The 18,978-nt window shown below is 40.5% G+C and overlaps 1 protein-coding gene across 45 annotated transcripts in view; it reads left to right on the top strand.

The window, feature by feature from the left end:
• Positions 1-18,978, top strand: part of RIMS2 (regulating synaptic membrane exocytosis 2) — an 885,358-nt gene that overhangs the window by 466,613 nt on the left and 399,767 nt on the right. For 27 of the 45 annotated variants that reach the window (XM_050940562.1, XM_050940561.1, XM_050940517.1 and 24 more), the window contains 2 exons: positions 6,014-6,222; positions 18,112-18,231. The exons of 1 other annotated variant lie outside the window; for it this stretch is intronic. In XM_050940562.1, the coding sequence (XP_050796519.1) occupies positions 6,014-6,222; positions 18,112-18,231 (329 nt within the window). Of the gene's footprint in view, positions 1-5,828; positions 5,897-6,013; positions 6,223-18,111; positions 18,232-18,978 lie in introns of all 45 variants that reach the window. 17 more of the 45 variants (XM_050940563.1, XM_050940560.1, XM_050940533.1 and 14 more) reach the window with 1 other exon arrangement.

Genomic DNA, 18,978 nt, shown 5'->3' on the forward strand with positions numbered 1-18,978 from the left:
ATCCATAATTTGTTTGTCTTTTGCTATATTTGATTTAATTTAGTTTGATCATTTTTTGATTTATAGAAGGGTAAGCAAGAAAAAGAAAAAAAAAAACTTTGCCAAGTCAGATAGATCTCAATCCTATTTCCTGGAAGCCACTGGAAGTTTTGTCACTAGCTTCAGTGAAAGCAGCTATTGACCCTATTTTTATTTGCACTCCCATAGTTTAAAAACAGCCTCACGTGAAAAGGTAACAATAGGTAAAGTATTTGTTCATTATGGCTGAGATTTTCATAGGAGCCTGCTTAAAAGGGAGTTGACTGCCTAACTTCCTCAGGCTCCTTTAAACATCCCAGCCTGTGTAGACTATTTGATTTTGGGTGCTTAACTGCTGTTCCTTTAGATTTTAGTAGGAATACACTCTATACTATGCTTGTAGTATAGTATGTATTTTGGTTAAGCGTAGTACATGGTGTGTGTAGACATTAAAGATTATAGCTTTTCACCATTGTGGAGGAATGGATACTCTGCAGCCTTCCAACTTAATTGCTTGAAGATTTGGGGATATCTTCAGGATTTGGAGACCACACCCCACTACTCTTCATAGCCTATGTATGCTCTCCTCCCCTTAGAGAGAAGCACACGTTGAAAATGTATGAGGTGAACTTGTAGAGAAACACTTGTGCAATGACAGTGAGAAAAATCAAAAGACAGTGCTTTTGGGTAGAGTGCTGCTTGGAAAGAGACTTGGAACTGTGAGCAGAAAAACTGTCTCCTGCTGTCTTATTCCTACTCTGTTCAGGAAAGCAAGATTTCATTTACATTCTTTGTATGTAAATAGGATTGCTTCAAATAAATACCTGATTCCATTCTAATCAATTTCTTCTTCTACTGGAAACAACTCGCAAGTTGGCTAACCAGTCAGGCCAAAAGGGTAACAGTATATCCCAGTCTTACTTAATGCTTCACTTGAAGGTCTTCAGATACCACAGTCTGGGTATGATATATACATCCCAACAGAATATAATATATTGTGGAAATAGCTAATAATTATAATACCTCACTGTTGAAAGGTCATTTTGATACAAATCTGCTCTTATAAAAGACCATTGAAATGTATTAGCATTCTGTATGAGGAGATTAAACAAGAGTTTTCACCCAATTAAATGTTTTTTTCTCAATGGTACAGTCTGTTAATGGGCAAACCAAAAAAAGATTGGAGTGTGGTTTGGATAAGAATATTCAGAAAATGACATGTATCTCCTATGAAGCTATTCCAGTGGGCAAACATTGTAGAATCAAACTTTAAAATAAAAAAAAATGGAAGCTTATCTGAATCACATGTCTGGAAATCTTTCCAGAGGATGCTTTCTTTTCAGACTTTCACTACTCTTAGCTTCCTGTTGGGGTGGAAATGTAATTTCTTTTCTTTTGCTATTCTAGCAACTCTAGTTCTGGCCAAAACTCAGAGGGGAAAAATATAACATGGGGAAAAATACACTGAAACAATTTATAACCTCCAGAACGATTTGGTTTGGTTTCCACAGAAAAGAACATTGGGCACATCATAGATATGCTTATTTTTTCCAAACTGGGGATTGAGGTTGGGGTCGTGCTTTTCTGGCAGTACCTGCCATGTCTGGTATTCTCGGGTTGCATTAACAAACACCTGATGGCTGTGTAGTCTCCCAGACACTACTTGTGGGGATATTATTAGTTTATATGCTTTAATAAATAATAATTCTACTCTATTTCATTAACTTGCATGGTGTTTAGGGTATTTGTTTGGATGCATCATATTGCACTGGTACGGGCAAAATATGGATACCGTAAATGGTCTTTTTCATGGAAAAGGTCAATTTCTATGATCATTTTTTCAGAACCTAATGTAGAACTCTATATTTTAAGTGAAAGGAGAGCATGAAGGAGCAGAGCATATGTGATGGACAGAACAATTTTTGGCTTTGCTGGAATTGTTGCTTGCTGCTGCTGCTATTGTTGTTATTGTTATTATTAGGGCTTTCCAGTGATTAAAAAATTAATCACGTTTAATGCATAATTAAAAATATAATTTTGGGATTAATTGCATTATTAAAAAAAATCATTATTAATTGCACTATTAATAATAGAATGCCATTTATTTAAATATTTTGGATGTTTTCTGCATTTTCAAATATATTGATTTCAATTACAACACAGAATACAAAGTGTACAGTGCTCACTTTATATTTATTTTTTTACAAATATTTGCACTGTTAAAAACAAAAGAAATAGTATATTTCAATTCACCTAATACAAATACTGTTGTGCAGTCTCTTTGCAATGAAAGTTGAACTTACAAATGTAGAATTATGTACAAAAAATAACTGCATTTAAAAATAAAACAATGTAAAATATTAGAACCTACAAGTCCATTCAGTCCTACTTCAGCCAATTGCTCAGACAAACAAGTTTGGTTACAATTTGCGGGAGATAATGCTACCCACGTCTTTTTTACAATGTCACCTGAAAATGAGAAAAGGCGTTCGCATGGCTCTGTTGTAGCCAGTATCGCAAGATATTTACATGTCAGATGCACTAAAGAGTCATATGTCCCTTCATGCTTCAACCACAATTCCAGAATATAAGTATACATGCTGATGGCGCGTTCTGCTAGATAACAATCCAAAGCAGAGTGGACCAATGCATGTTCATTTTCATCATCTGAGTCAGATGCCACCAGCAGAAGATTGATTTTCTTTTTTAGTGTTTTGGGTTCTGTAGTTTCCGCACTGGAGTGTTGCTCTTTTAAGACATCTGAAAGCATTCTTCACACCTCATCGCTCTCACATTTTGGAAGGCACTTCAGATTCTCAAACCTTGGGTCGAGTGCTGTATCTATCCTTAGAAATCTCACATTGGTACCTTCTTTGCGTTTTGTCAAATCTGCAGTGTTCTTAAAATGAACATGTGCTGGGTCATCATCCGGGACTGCTATAACATGAAATATATGGCAGAATGTGGGTAAAACAGAATAGGAGACATGCAATTCTCCCCAAGGAGTTCAGTCACAAATTTAACTAACACATTATTTTTTTAACGAACATCATCAGCATGGAAGCATTTCCTTTGAAATGGTGGCCGAAGCATGAAGGGGCGTATGAATGTTTAGCATATCTGGCACATAAAGCAAAATAAACATTAAACAACTCAGCTCTATTGATGTCATCAGTTATTAGCTCTCCTTCCTCACTAAGTAGAGGACCTATATCTACATCTTTCTCTGTTAAAAGATACTGTTCTTATTGTCTTTTGTGTGCCTTGGTAAGTGTAACTCATTTTATGCCTTTGACTCTCTGATTTTATTCCTATGTGCTTGAGCTGCTATTTTGTGCTCCATAGCAATTTGTCCATCTTTCCACTTTTTGGTGGCTTCTTTTTGATTTTCAGGTCATTAAAGAGCTCCTGCTGGAGCCATATTGATCTTTTACTATTCTTCCTATAATAGATGACCACGGCTTTGAAGAAGTCCTTTCATAGCAGGGTCTTATCCTGTTTCAGTGAAATCAAGCAGAACTCCTATTAATTTGAATGACCAGGCTCAGACCTTTAAATAATACATATTTAGAATATGTAAACTTCTAGATACTTTCATGAGATTTGTTTTCAACATTAGTTAAGTTTTATGAAATCAAAGGAAACCTCACATGCTAAAATATGTCAACATAACATAAAGGGTCAAGCTTAATGTGCAACTCACCTCTGAATAGTGATGTAAAAATAGCACCCACATATTCAGTAGTCCAGTTGCTTTAAATGCGGTTTAACTCTGACCTTAGCCATGGGTCCATCAAAGTATCTCCATGATTTACGTGTTAAACAGAGCTTAGCTGGACTTTCAAATTCCAGGTTAAGTCTGTGAGGTTGTCAGTTATATCAGAACCCTCCCCCACAATCTTTCTTATTTTTATCTGAGCAGATATGATTGGAAATCACTGAGGATCTTAAACATGACCAGAAATACAAGTAGAACTGATGAAGACTTTTTTTCCAGAGAACCTCATAATAATGGGGATCGTATACACTATATGCACTAAATAATGTATGGACAGAGTTAAGGAGAGATTTTCATATTTTCCCCCTGAATTTTGCCCCATTGGGATCTTAAAACCAACCCTTAACATTATTTCAGTGCCATTTTTATGTATACATAGAGAGGTTTTTTTTTTGTTTTTGTTTTTTTTTAATTTGAAGAAGTTTGCAGGTCTAAGGGATTGATACTGAAGAGTGTAGATACGTTTCAAGTTTCCGTTTTTCATGCAGTGCTGATTGTATATTAGGGAGTTGCACATTTCATTGCTTGTGCAGGCTGAGCTTGTTGCACATGCCAGATACTCCTCCATCCCACTATATGAGCTCCCTGTGTGTCAGCTTTAGGGCAACCAGACAGCAAATGTGAAAAATCGAGACAGGCGTGGGGGGTAATAGGAGCCTATATAAGAAAAAGACCCAAAAATCGGGACTGTCCCTATAAAATCAGGACATCTAGTCACCCTAGCCAGCTTCCCATCCCCTCCTTTTCAGGGTCTCCCTGCCAGTCCTTCCAATCTTTTATCTGCCAGATTCTCTGTGTTCTCCCCAACTCCCATAACAGGTTCCCCCATTCTTTACCTAAACCAGCTGCATTTTCTGCACCTCCTTTCCCATTTCTTCCCATGTCCTGTATTCCTCTCCATGCCAAGAACTCTGTCTTCCCCATTCCTTCCTCCTGACAAACCATGAGTAAGCTTTGTGTAGGGTAGTTAGTTCTGTGGGGTCTGTATCTGTGCATCCCATATGCAAGATGTGTTGGTCAGCGGATCAGAGTGATATCAGATTCACTACTCATACTCTTCCCTGTCACCTGATGTGAACTATCCCAAACTTAAGACTTAGGTATATTCTACAATTTACAAAACCTAGATAAATGGGAAAATATTTATATAGCATATAGTCATGTATTATCATTCATTTCTATTGACATTAGCATTAATCCTTTGGAACAACTGTTCAAAAGTATGAGTATCTCTCAGTTTATCTAAGAAGTCAACTTTCTGGTATAAAAATTACATTTATATTGAATTAAAATATTTTAAAAGTTTGTTATGTATCCATTGAGTCCATGTTTTGAGATAACAGTACAATAGCAATAATTTGGCCCGTATTAATTCATGAATGTTCAATTTTTCTATGAATTTTATGCAAAGTTAATATCAATCATTTCTGAGTATTTCCTACCTTTTATTTTTCTTAACGATCTATCATCTCTTGACAGGTGTTTCAACATTCTGAAGCTTATTATAATAAAGTGACATATAGAATTTCACTGGTTTGATGTTTTGTTATAGCTGTGTAGAGATAAATCATTATTTTGATCTGAAAAAGGCAAGAAAGCCCTTCCAACAAGACAAACCCATTATTAGGTCAATACTGACAAAGATGACGCAAGTTACAATTAGTGTTGTCAATTTCCAGAGAGTTTTGAATGTGTACACAATAAGTTGTCACATCTTTTTGTGATATTTATAGGTATTTTCATAAGAATTTCAAAGAACTGTTAATGGTATAGTCAGTATATGTTACATATATTGAATATGAATATACACACACAGACCCCTATACACATGCACAGTTTTCCACATTCTGTGTATTCCATTGTTTTAGAGTCTCAGCTTTCTTTTGAAAACTTTATATAGCAAGTGTTACAGACAAAGGTTATGAATCAGGCAGGATAACCACAATTTTTTTAAAGTTTATGATATATATGTGTCTGTCCTTTCTTTCTCTTTTCCTTTATTTGCACTATCTTGTCTGTCTGATTCTCACAGGAGACATGGATTACAACTGGGTGGACCATACGTCTTGGCATAGCAGTGAGGCATCCCCAATGTCTTTGGTGAGACGTGTGGAGTCTTACCATTCAGTTTACTTTATCATCTCACTTTTCCTTTGTTTTATTTATACCTTTGCACGTTTTCTTTTTTGTATCCCTTTTTTTATCCCACACTTGTAGGGGACAGTCAAAGGGGAAAAAGAAAAACTAGTGAGCAGGCAGTTTTGTCGGATTCTAACACCTTATCTGAGAGACAAAAGAAAATGGTGTGCTTTGGCGGCCACTCTTTGGAAGAGGACTTGGAATGGTCTGAGCCTCAAGTTAAAGACTCTGGGGTAGATACGTGTAGTAGCACAACTCTAAATGAGGAGCATAGCCATAGCGAGAAGGTACTGAGATTGTGGAGCCTGCATTTTAAACTTCTCATCTGGTCTTCGTTTGCTCTGTGTCGCTCATTAAAACAATGCATTTAATAAAGAGACCGGGGAGGGGGGAGGGTTAGAAACAATGTAGCATTTCTTAAGGTGCAGAAAAGAAAAACAAAACCAAAAATTCCTGCTTGCTTTGTCACTTTTACTATTTGGTAGCATCAGAAAAAAATATTCAGGCACAAAGGAATGTTTGGTCTTATGGTCGCATAATAGTACTTGGTGATGTTACCTTCAACTATAAAGTAATTAACAATGAGGAAGGATTCTGTTGGATTGGCTTTTATGATTTCCTGCGTATGTGCTCCTGGGGCTAAAATTAAATTAATAGTTTAAATCCCAGGAAAAAAAGGGAGAAAAATTGGTCCGTTTGCACAGAAAAGTTGTTTTTCTTTTTTCCCTTTCACTGTCATGTTTGTTCTTTTGTTTTGTTGTCATGCCATTTTTGTGGAGTATTGTGTAGTATTAGAGTCTTTGCCATGTGCTTTCATATTTGTTAGTATTGCCTTTCGTTTGGTGGGGATTGTGATAAATCTTTTTAGAGTTATTAGGCATAATGGGAGGGGAGATGTCCTGTGCCAGTTAATTTTGCATGGAGAGGAGCATGAAACTAGTGGATAGTTGTGAAAAAGTGCTATGATTACACCAAATAAATAAGTTTATTTAGAGTTTTACTCAGCATGTTATAATAATATACAGTAATGTGTATGTGTGTGTGTATATATGTGTGTGTGTGTATACACACAGACACACACACACTGTAGTGGGTTGATGGAATATTCAAATGTAGTTGTGCTGAATATGTATGAACGATTAGAAATGATAATGTTATTTCAATAAATACTACGTCAGAAAGGGGAGTTATTACTTTATACCTTTATATTCAATTTGTCCTTTTGATAATTTTGGAGCACTGAGAATGTAAAGGTGTCTGAAAGGCCTTACATACTCAGAGAGAGGAAAACTGAGATGGTTAGAATGGTGGAAAAGAGAATAAATCTGAGTCTCAATATATCAGGTTTCAGTTTCGAGTTCTACAGTAGAAACTCAGAGTTACAAACAACAAAGTTAGGAACTGACCGGTAACTATACACCTAATTTGGAACCAGAAGTATGCAGAAGTAGAGACAAAAAAAAAATCAAATACAGTACAGTACTGTTAAACATAAATTTCTAAAAAAAATAAAGGGAAAGTTTAAAATAAATTGACAAGGCAAGGAAACTGTTTCTGTGCTTGTTTCATTTAAATTAAGATGGTTAAAAGCAGAATTTTCTTCTTCATTGTAAAGTTTCAAAGCTGTATTAAATTAATGTTCAGTTGTAAACTTTTGAAAGAAAATCTATAACGTTTCATTCAGAGTTACAAAAATTTCAGAATTATGAACAACCTCCATTCCCAAGGAGTTTGTAACTCTGAGGTTCTACTGTACTTCCTATTCAGCATCAGGGTTATTGTGTTAGACTTCAACATACATTTTTGTTACAACTCAACTGTAATGATCACATATATCATATATATCTAAATATCTATACCTTTCTATCTAGTGTATACAAAAGAGACAAGATGGGTCAGGTAATATCTTCCACTTCCATTGGTGGAAGGGAAAAACTTTACACAACTTTTCTTCAGGTCTGGAGAATGAAACTAGAGTTTCCAAGCTAAATACGAGGTGGGACAGATTGTTAAGCATAAGGGTTCAGACAAGTTGTAGGAGACCACTTAAATTGAAATGGGCAATTAGCATCTCTGCACTTGTAGGACAAGGAAAGGTTAGTAGGCGTCAGGGTGTGTTGCAAGTTGTTGTAATGGGCCATAAAACCAGTGTCAATGTGAAGTCCATGGTTTTTAGTGTCCAGCAGAGTTATGAATTTAAGTTTCCAGGCTTGCCTTTGGAAGGTGTTACACAGGTTTCCGTGGAGGATGAGGACTGACAGGTCATATATGGAATGATTGCTTTGTGAAAAGTGTTGACCCACTGGTGATAGGGTGTTTTTCTCTTTTATCATTTTCCTATTTGATTTCATTTGATAGTGTAGTAATTGTCTGGTTTTGTTACCCAGGGTTTTCAAAATCCAAAACAGTGGTAACTTTACTGTTTCTCTTCGGAGGATGTCAGGAATAAATCAATGGAGGCACAGCTCATCCATCTGATAAATAATTGGCACAACAGAGTGCTTTCACCTAATCTTTTATAGCTAAATTCAAACAAAACACATTGACTCCTAGTGGGTCACCTATTTTCCTAATTTCAGCAAAACTACTCATTATCTCTTACCATCAAAACATTTAAGAACATAAAAACATAAGACCGGCCGTACCGGGTCAGACCAAAGGTCCATCTTGCCCAGTATCTGTCTGCCGACAGTGGCCAATGCCAGGTGCCCCAGAGGGAGTGAACCTAACAGGCAATGATCAAGTGATCTCTCTCCTGCCATCCGTCTCCATCCTCTGACAAACAAAGGCTAGGGACATCATTCCTTACCCATCCTAGCTAATAGCCATTTATGAACTTAACCACCATGAATTTATCCAGTTCTCTTTTAAACGATGTTATAGTCCTAGCCTTCACAACCTCCTCAGGTAAGGAGTTCCACAAGTTGAGTGTCATAACAACATATTTCTAGTCATAACAACGTGTTGAGACACTTAAAACCGATGTTGCTATTCACTCACTCTTTTCCATACTTATAATCTGTTAACTTTCTGTCCCATCCTCCCATTGTGATAGCAAAGCTGCAAACATGCAGCTGCATGGCATTGCCTCTCAGGGCCTAAGATTTTCCTAGCTATCTGAAGTTTGGCTTTCAGCTCGCAGTAGACAAACATACACAATTGCTCACTACACTACTGTCCCATCTGAGGTTACATGCAGTAATGACAAATTCTCTGGTAACACTCCCCTCCTTGCAGATTGTATATCTTTAATATTAAGATCTGCACACACATACGCAACAAGTTCAATGGATTACTGTAGATGCCCAGCACAGGCTCAAAGCTCTGCAGTTGAGACCGAGCAATAATCTTCTTGCTGGCACTCTCAATTTTCACCCCTGATTCTGCTTCATTATAGACCATACCTCATGTAGGTTCCCTCGGGGAGTACTCAGGGTTTGCAAAAGCATAGGCTTTGGAACCATTTTGTCTTCCTTTGAATCTAGCATGTCAGCACCAGGAACAAAACAACCAACACTATTTGAAACACTAACTCACCACAATTGGTTGTAAAGCCAGATTAAAAATGCCTGTTGCCATGGGGGACTATCCCAACAATGTCTCTCACCGTTTATTGTTCTGAATTTTTGCTAACCCTCTCAATTACATGTTTAATTTCACCAGTAGAATGACGGACTGTGACCATACTCCTACATGCCTCTTGTTTAGTAGTATGTAAGTAATTCCTCAAAAGGGGATGCTGAAGCAATATCTGAAAAGAAGTTCATTCCAGTGGGTTCAGTTATTATATTTGAATACAATGTGTATTTCACTTTTAATTGGCTATATTTCAACTCAGGCACTTGAAATTTAAAATCATATCCTTCAATATCTACAATATGGCAAAATCATCTGTTTTCATAGGGATCATGAGATACATGATACACATAATTAATTACAAGAAACAGGCACTAACTTCTAAGACTCATAGACTCATAGACTCATAGGTCAGAAGGGACCAATCTGATCATCTAGTCTGACCTCCTGCACAAGGCAGGCCACAGAACCGCACCCATCCAATTTTATAACAACCCCTATCCCAGGACCGAGTTATTGAAATCCTCAAAAATGGTTTGAAGACCTCAAGCTGCAGGGAAACCACCAGCAAGCGACCCGTTCCCCACGCTGCAGGGGAAGGCGAAAAACCTCCAGGGCACCTGCCAATCCGCCCTGGAGGAAAATTCCTTCCCGACCCCAAATATGGCGATCAGCTAAACCCTGAGCATGTGGGCAAGAGTCACCAGCCAGCACCCAAGAAGGAATTCTCCGCAGCAACTCAGTACCCATCGCATCCAACATCTCCCCGCAGACCATTGAGCAGACCTGTCTGGTGGTAATTCAAGATCAATTGCCCAAATTAACGATCCTATCATAACATCCCCTCCATATACTTATCAAGCTTTGTCTTAAAGCCAGGAAAGTCTTTTGCCCCTACTACTTCCCTCGGAAGGCTATTCCAGAACTTCACTCCCCTAATGGTCAGAAACCTTCGTCTAATTTCAAGTCTAAACTTCCTAATATCCAGTTTATACCCATTCGTCCTCGTGCCTACATTAGTACTAAACTTAAATAATTCCTCTCCCTCCCTAACGTTAACCCCCTTGATATATTTATATAGAGCGAGCATATCCCCCCTCAGCCTTCTTTTGGCCAGGCTAAACGCAATTATCACCCATATACACAATCACAGATTCATTTACAAATGGATTAACAGCATAATGATATTTTTCCTCTATAATTTCTAAACATAATTTCTGTGGCTGTAGATATTTGTGGTGAATTCAAATCCAATCCCAGATTCTTCTAAGCAGACTGCCAATTGTACTTTCTTCCACCCTGGGCCTCTTTTGTACCCATACGCTATGATCCATGGGCTCTATCACTCTCTGATTAGCATTAAGGCAGAAGACTACAATGGGGGAAACCCACCTTATCTCTGCTGCTGACACTAGTAAAACAAATACAGTAATCTCTCCAGATCTTTTATCATATGCAAAATTTCCATTTTCCACCAGGATTATAAATCCCTCTCAGTCTGGATGGAATTTTTCCAAATAGTGCTCCTAATTTCCAGTAGGAGTATCCCTCACATACCATCTCAAATCATGTCTTTTACCACATCACTAATTCACATCTGCATTTGCATGAATGCCAAGGCTAAGGAAATATTACTCTGGAGGGCACCAGCAGCCTGCAAGAGACGGAGATGATCTTTTTCTTGGGATTGCTCCCATTCCTCTAATAACTGTGCCACTCCATCCTGTATGGAGCTTAACTGATCTAAGGATTCTCTCAGGGATGTTGCTAAATCCTTTAGGTGTTGCCCCACTTAATTCATTTTGTTCACAGCCATTTCCTCCTTTATACTATTAAGAAGCCCTACCCTTGTGCCAATGCTTCGAGTATGTCCCTTTTTACTCAGTTCTTGCATGGTCTGGGGACATCATGAAGATTCATCCAATTTTTCCAGACCTCATATAATGGCTGGAAAAACTTTCCAAATGGGGTTCTATTACCGAGATATTTGCTAAGATGAGGTCCATAATAACCTTATTCAGCATGTGGGTTGGATTGATCACCAGTTGTTTCTTTAGATTTGTTTGAATCACATATGTGCTGATCAAATTAATTAGAGGTGGTTCCAGAATTCACACTTCTATACCTTTTACTCCATGGGTCCCAGAAGGAGCCATTTTCCTGTCATATTGGGCTTCAAATTAATAACCATTTTATCAAGGCATGATTTAACTTTATTATCCAAACATTCTTTCTTCTTCGAGTGATTGCTTATGTCAATTCCAATTAGGTGTGAGCGTGCAGCACGCACAACAGCTGGAAAGATTTTCCCTTAGCAGCACCCCTTGGGTTGATCCAGGTACCCCCGGAGTCATGCCTTCATGGCACGGAATATAGGGCCCTGCCAACCCGCCAACACCTCAGTTCCTTCTTACTGCCCCTGACGGTTAGCCAGAATGCTCATTATCTCTAGCTTCAGCAAGATTTTTCCTGTAAATAATTTGATATAGTTAGTTTTAGTAGGTGTTAGTTAGTTAGCTCTCTCTAGAAGTTCATCTGGGGGTACTCCCAATCCCCCTCCTTCTCCCCCATTACTGGGTCATGCCCTGGTCCCCGGGGTTTAAACCCTGCACAGCCTGTGGCAAGTCTATGCCCAGAAGTGACCTCCACACTTCCTGCTTGAAGTGTTTGGGGGAAGCCCACCAAAAGTAAATCTGCAAATCTGCAGTGGATTTCGCCTTAGGACTCAAAAGGAGATTGACGAGCGCCTCAAGATTCTTCTGATGGAAGCTGCCCTCCATCCCCATTTGGACCCGGGGTCAGCTGAGCCAATGCCGAGCACCTCGAGGAAGGCATGAGTCGGCACCGAGGAAGGAGTCAGGACCGGCAAAATTTCCCACATAGGGGCCCTGTGCAGGGCAGTGAATGGCACTGTTCACAATCCCTGGTGCCCCACAAGAAGAGGAGACCCAAAAGGGGCCGCTTATCCATGCCCAGACTGACGCAGAAGGAGTCAACTGTTGTAAGACCCATGTCGGGCCACATAAGATTGGCACCGCTACCTAGGGTTCTGTCAACTCCTGCGCCACCATGGCTCCTGTCAAGTCTGAGCCCCCAGCACTCCCCTCACTGGGAAGATTGCGACCACCTGCAGTTGCCTTCCATGCCAGAGTCGTTCAAGGCTGTTAGGGACCTCATCGTCTTCATGGTGCTGCCTTCCCCTCCTAGGTGCAACAGGACACTGAGCTCTGTCTCACAGGCACCCGTGAGACCCTCGGTGCCATCTAGAGACAAGCCAGCAATTATACCATGTTGATCACCATCCCCTCGGCACCAGTACCTTCCACTGGGATAGGGGAGCCACACTGGTCCCCAAGTTCTCAGCACTATTCCCTGGCACCAGTGAGCACTGCCCCTCTGCGGTCATCCTACAGTGAGTCCTCCCAGTTGGAGACAGACTCCTATAGGTTGAGGAGAAGCAGGATTTCCAGGTCCAGTAGACACAGGCAACAGTTCCATCCAGCACTGTGGCCTCGACAATGGCAGGCTCCAGCCCAGTGGCTTTTCTGGATCCCCTGGGTGCTCCACCAGGATCAAGGCCAAAGCCAAAGGTCCCATTTGCGGAGATCAGCATCGGTGGCCTCAGCATCATATGTGCCTCTGAGTCAAGACCAACTACACCACACAACCCTGACACTGACCACACCAGTACCAACTCACTGGCACCAACTGCACCGGCAGCAACTGCAAGGGCAGAGAGCAGGACCCGCTCCCTGATAGGGCCTTGTCCTCATCCTTGCTTGTGGCGGAAACTTTGATGGCCTTGCTCTGGAGGTCAGCAGAGTGCTCCAACAGCTGCTGAGAAGAGTGGCGCAGAACCTGGAGATCCATGTTGAGGAGGTCACTGAAACATCAGATCTAATGGTGGACATTCTTGCCCTCGCTGGACCCTCCTGTATTGCCCTGTCACTTATAAAAACTATTCAGGACACCACTAAGACAATGTGGCAGACCCCTGCCTCCTTACCACCAATGGCAAAGAGTATTGAATGAAAGTACTTTGTTCTCTCTAAGGGGTTTGAGCATTTTTATATTCTTCTCCTAGTGGTTGCAGCAGCAAATGAGCAGGAGCACCAAGGTAACCAGGGCCCATCCCCTAAAAATCGGGAGGATTTTCCTCTTTGGAAGGAAAATTTATTCCAGCGGCGGGTTCCAGCTCCAAATTTCTAACCACAAGGCTGTCCTAAGCAAGTACAACTACAGCTTATGTGGAGATATCGCAAAGTTCATGGAGCTTCTGCCAGAGGACTCCAGGGTAGAGTTCTCCTTCTGGGTAGAGGAGGGTAAGCTAATTGCCAGGGCTTCGCTCCAGGAAGCCTTGATGTGGCTGATTCGGCCATCCACACCATGGCCTCTGGGGTAGCCATGAGGAGGAGATCCTGTCTGCAGGTATCAGGGCTCCCATATGAGCTCCAGCAGACCATACAGGAGCTTCCCTTTGAGGACTCGGCCCTCTTTTCAGAGAAAACTGTCTTACAGCTTCATAACCTCAAGGACTTGAGGGCCAACCTCAAGCCCCTTGGCCTGCACACTCCGGCTATGCAACGGAGGCACTTTAAGCCTCAACCTCCCTTCCCCTCATTTCTACCACTCACAGAACATGCAGGATTTTTCCAAGAGGCATAACAGGAACAATAGAAAGAGGCCTCCCCCGTCATCAACCCAGGTCTCTGGGCAGGCAAAACAGTCCTCAGGCCAGCAGCAGAACTTTTGAAGGTGTGCCCTAGGCGATGCACCAGTCCAGACTTTGGACCCATCCCCCCTTACCTTCTTGTGCTAACTGTCCTGTTTCTACCCTGCATGGGCCTGAATTACATCAGATCGCTGGGCACTCCTCAACTTGGAGGATGCTTACTTTCATATTTCAGTAATGCCATCCCACAGAAGGTACCTCAGGTTCCTAGTGAACCACTATCATTAGCAGTTCACAGTCCTTCCATTTTGCCAGTCAGTGGCTCCTCAGTGTTTACCAAGTGCATGGCAGTTGTGGCTCCATTCTTGCGTAAGTGTCAGGTCCAGGTGTTTCTGTACCTCGACAACTAACTAATCAAGGGCCGCTCCAGGGCGCAAGTGGAGGTGCAAGTGAGCTTCATAAGGGCTACTTTCAATGACCTAAGCCTTCTACTGAACATACAGAAGTCAACCCTATCCCCCGTTCAGTAGATAGAGTTCATAGGGGCGCTATTGGACTCTACAGAGGCAAGAGGGTACCTACTGGAGTCACGTTTCTGGTCCCTGTGCGACATCATGCAAAGTCTCAGGCAATTCCCTACCACCACAGCAAGGAATTGGCTAAAGATTTTGGCCGACGTGGCCACTTGTACCTATGTAGTACAGCACGCCAGACTGAGACTCCAACCTCTTCAGGCATGGCTGGTGTATTGGCCTATTTGGGACGGTCTAGACAAAATTGTCACTCTACTCAACCGCTTCTTGAGTCCCTTCTATGGTGGCTTGACCCTCAAGCAGTGTGTGCAGGTGTCTCCTTCACCAGGCCACAGCCGTCCCCTTTGCTGGTGATGGACATATCAGCAATGGGTTGAAGTGTGCATCTGGGAGACTTCAGGACTCAGGGCGTCTGGTCCCGAGCGGAGCTCTCACTTCACATCAATGTCAGATAGCTGAGAGCAGTCCATCTAGTGTGCCAGACATTCCAAGTCCATTTGGAAGGGAAATGGGTATTGGCCATGGTGGACAACACAACAGCAATGTTTTATATAAACAGACAGGGGTGTGCATGCTCCTCTCCTCTGTGCCAGAAGCCCTCAAACTGTGGGATTTTTGCATAGCTCACTCAGTACACCTGGAGGTGTTGTACCTTCCCAGAATCCAGAATGAGTTGATGGAATATCTCAACAGGTCCTTTCACAACCACGAGTGGTCCATCTGTCTGGATATCGCAAATACCATCTTCCAAGACTGGGGATTTCCCCAGATAGACTTTTTAGCATGCGACACAACAGGAAGTGCCTGCAGTTCTGCTCCTTTCTGAATCACAGCCCGGGCTCTGTCATGGATGTGTTCATCCTTCCCTGGAAGGGACACCTCTTGAATGCGTTTCCACCCATACCCCTCATTCACAAGGTTCAAAGGGACAAGGCCTCAGTGATAATGATAGCTCTGTCAGCACTGGTACATGTCTCTCCTGGAAATAGCCATGGAAAACTCAATCACTTTACTGCTGCTCCCGGATCTGCTAACCTAGGATATCTAATGGAACCATCTTTTGAACCGCTTGTGACATGTTCTCTTCTGTACCTCTCATATAAGGTGGCATTCCTGGTAGCCAGAAAGGTGTCTGAGATCAAGATTCTAACATCTGAGCCTCCTTACACTGTGTTGTATAAGGACAAGGTTCAGCTTAGACTGCATCTGGCCTTTGTCCCTAAAGTTGTCTCCCAGTTTCATGTTAATCAGGATATCTTTCTTCCAGTTTTCTACTTCAAGCAACACAAAAGCAGTAGGGAACAAAAACTTCATTCATTGGATGTTCTCTGGGTGTTAGTCTTCTATATTGAGTGGATGAAACTGTTTCAGAAGTCTGTTCAGCTGTTTGTCACAGTAACAGACAGTCTCCTCCCAAAGAATTACATCATGGATCACGTCTGTATCCGGGCGTCCTACGTTCTGGCATAGATACCTGCCCCTCCACTTACAGCGCACTCTACTAGAGCACAGGCATCATCAGCTGCATTCCTGGCCCAGGTTTCAACCCAAGAAATCTGCAGAGCTACGACGTGGTCCTCAGTCACACTTTTACCTTGCTTTACGCCATTACCCAGCGGGCTGGAGATGGTGCAGCCGTTGCCAGAGTGGTTCTACAGTCAGAAAACCTTTGAGCTCTGACTCCTCCTCCAAAATTTAGGCATGGTGATCACATAATTGGAATTGACATGAGCAATCACTCAAAGAAGAAAAACCAGTTTCCTACCTTTCGTAACAGTTGTTCTTCGAGATGTGTTGCTCATGTCCATTGCAATACCCACCCACCTACCCCTCTGTCAGAGCAAACTGGCAAGAAGGAACTGAGGTGGCAGTGGGTTAACAGTATCCTATATTCCGCACCATGAAGGTGCGACTCCAGTGGGCACCTGGATTGACCCAATGGCTACTAATAAGGGAAAATCCAAATTAATGGTAATTTGACTGTTTCTCTCCAGGCAGCATCAGAAATAAATCAATGAGAGCATAGTTCATTTGTCTGATAAGTAATTGGAACAAACAGAGTGTTGTCACCTAGTTTTTTATAACTAACCTTAAACTAACCTATAGTGACTGCTAGCAGTCATCGTAGTAACACTTAGTGGGTCACCAGTTTTTCTGATTTCAGCAAAATTACTCATTATCTCTTATCATCAAAACATTTCTAATCATAACAACATGTTGGGGCACTTAAAATCAAGGTCACTTTTCACTCACTCTTTTCCATATTTATAAACTGTTAACTTTCTGTCCCATCCTCCCATTCTGAGAACAAAGCTGCAGACATGCAGCTGCGTGGCCTTGCTGCTCAGGGCCTAAGATTTTCCTAGCTATGTGATGTTTGGTTTTCAGCTGGCAGTGGCTGAACATACAAAATTATTGACTGCACTACTGTCCCATCTGGGCTACATGCAGGAATGTCAAAATCAGGGGTACCATTTCATTCACATAGGTGTTGGTAGGACATTTGATGCACAGAATGAGGTACACCCCATATGATATGCATGTGTAGGACCCATGGATCTTGAAAAGTATTTTGTGGAGGAGGTGTTGATCATTGTAGGGTTGGAGATACATCTATGGGTTTTTTATATTTTGTTTGGCAGGGTCTGGTGCTGTTTTGAGTTGGTATGTCCTGGTCTGTGGGGAGCTTGCTTCTTCTGATGGGGTTGGTGAGGTTAGGATTTTGTTTGAAGGATAGAAGAAGGGGTTTGGAAAAGATTTCATTCAGGATGGGTCCTCAAGTCTGACACTGATTGTATCATCCATTACAACAACTTTGTGACATACCCTGCTACATACTAACCCTCCATTGTCTGTGATTGAAGAGGTGTTAATTGCCCACTTCATTTAAAATATTTTCCTATAACATCTGTGAACTCTTATGCTTAACAATCTGTCGCACCTTCTGTTTAGCTTAAACATTTTAGTTTCCTTCTCCAGACCTGAAGAAGAGCTGTGTGAAGCTCAAAATCTTGTCACTTTCACCAACAGAAGTTAGTCTAGTAAAAGATATTACCTCACCCTCCCTGCATCTCTTATGTCCTTGGGCTAATACAGCTAAAACAACACTGTAAACAAACATGTTATGCATAAAGATAGTTATAGATATTCCACAAATTGTGTGTAGGAATACATTTGTGAGGTAGAGATTTTATTCATTCTTTAAATGGCTTAGGGATAGAATGAATGACTTAATATGTCTTTTCCAGGGCTTACTTCTATGTTTCTAAGAAACTAATAATGGTGTAATCATACTGCTTTTAAAAATTGTAAACTTATCTGGAAATCAAAAATAATATTGAGATTTTTTCTGAGAAAGTATATTCATTATGTTTTCCATTAACATTTTATCATAGCATCCTGTGACCTGGCAACCTTCCAAAGATGGAGACCGTCTAATTGGACGGATTTTATTAAATAAACGACTAAAAGATGGAAGTGTGCCTAGAGATTCAGGAGCAATGCTTGGGCTGAAGGTTAGTAATGGACAATTTTGAAAATATGTATTACTTTGTTAAGTAATTACATTTAAAGTTCAGTAAACTAGGTTAATATGTAAGAAAGACATTTTTTAAAATGTTGCCATTACACTCAGAAATACAGTATAATGAAATTTTATCTTCAATTATCAAAATGATTACTTTTTTAATGTCTTAGATATGCTTAATAAAATGTATACTAGAAGGGTGTTGGATATTGTTCATGCTAATGCTATATTGTTTTTAATTGCATTTATGGACTTTTATGTTTTAAATAAACCAAGTTGTGATTTAGTTTGTATTTATTTTTTCTTTATGATTGTTAAGCAATACATTTTCAGCTTTATTATGATTTGTTGTCTAATATATATCTGCCAGCTTGTAACTTACATATCTGTATCTCATGTTACTCATTTCATGTGTATCTTGTGGACTTTGAGATAATAGTTTGTAATCCTAACAGAATATTAGAACAGGAATAAGAATTAATAACATTTTGTAAAAAAGAATGTAAAGAAACCTGTAAATGTGGTTTGAGCTTCTTTATTTATGGCAAATTGTCAACAAGTTTGATTAATCTAATATTCTTCTTTTAACATAGTACTGGCTTCAGTTCAAGTGCACAGCTTAGTCTGTAGTATGGGATACTGTAAATAGGGATTATGTCAACATACTTCATTATGAGCTATATTAATCTGCTTTAGAATATTTTTTGAATTTTTATCTAATTGAAAAATGTTTACA

Source organism: Gopherus flavomarginatus, chromosome 2 (assembly GCF_025201925.1).
Source record: "Gopherus flavomarginatus isolate rGopFla2 chromosome 2, rGopFla2.mat.asm, whole genome shotgun sequence".
NCBI lineage: Eukaryota > Metazoa > Chordata > Testudines > Testudinidae > Gopherus > Gopherus flavomarginatus.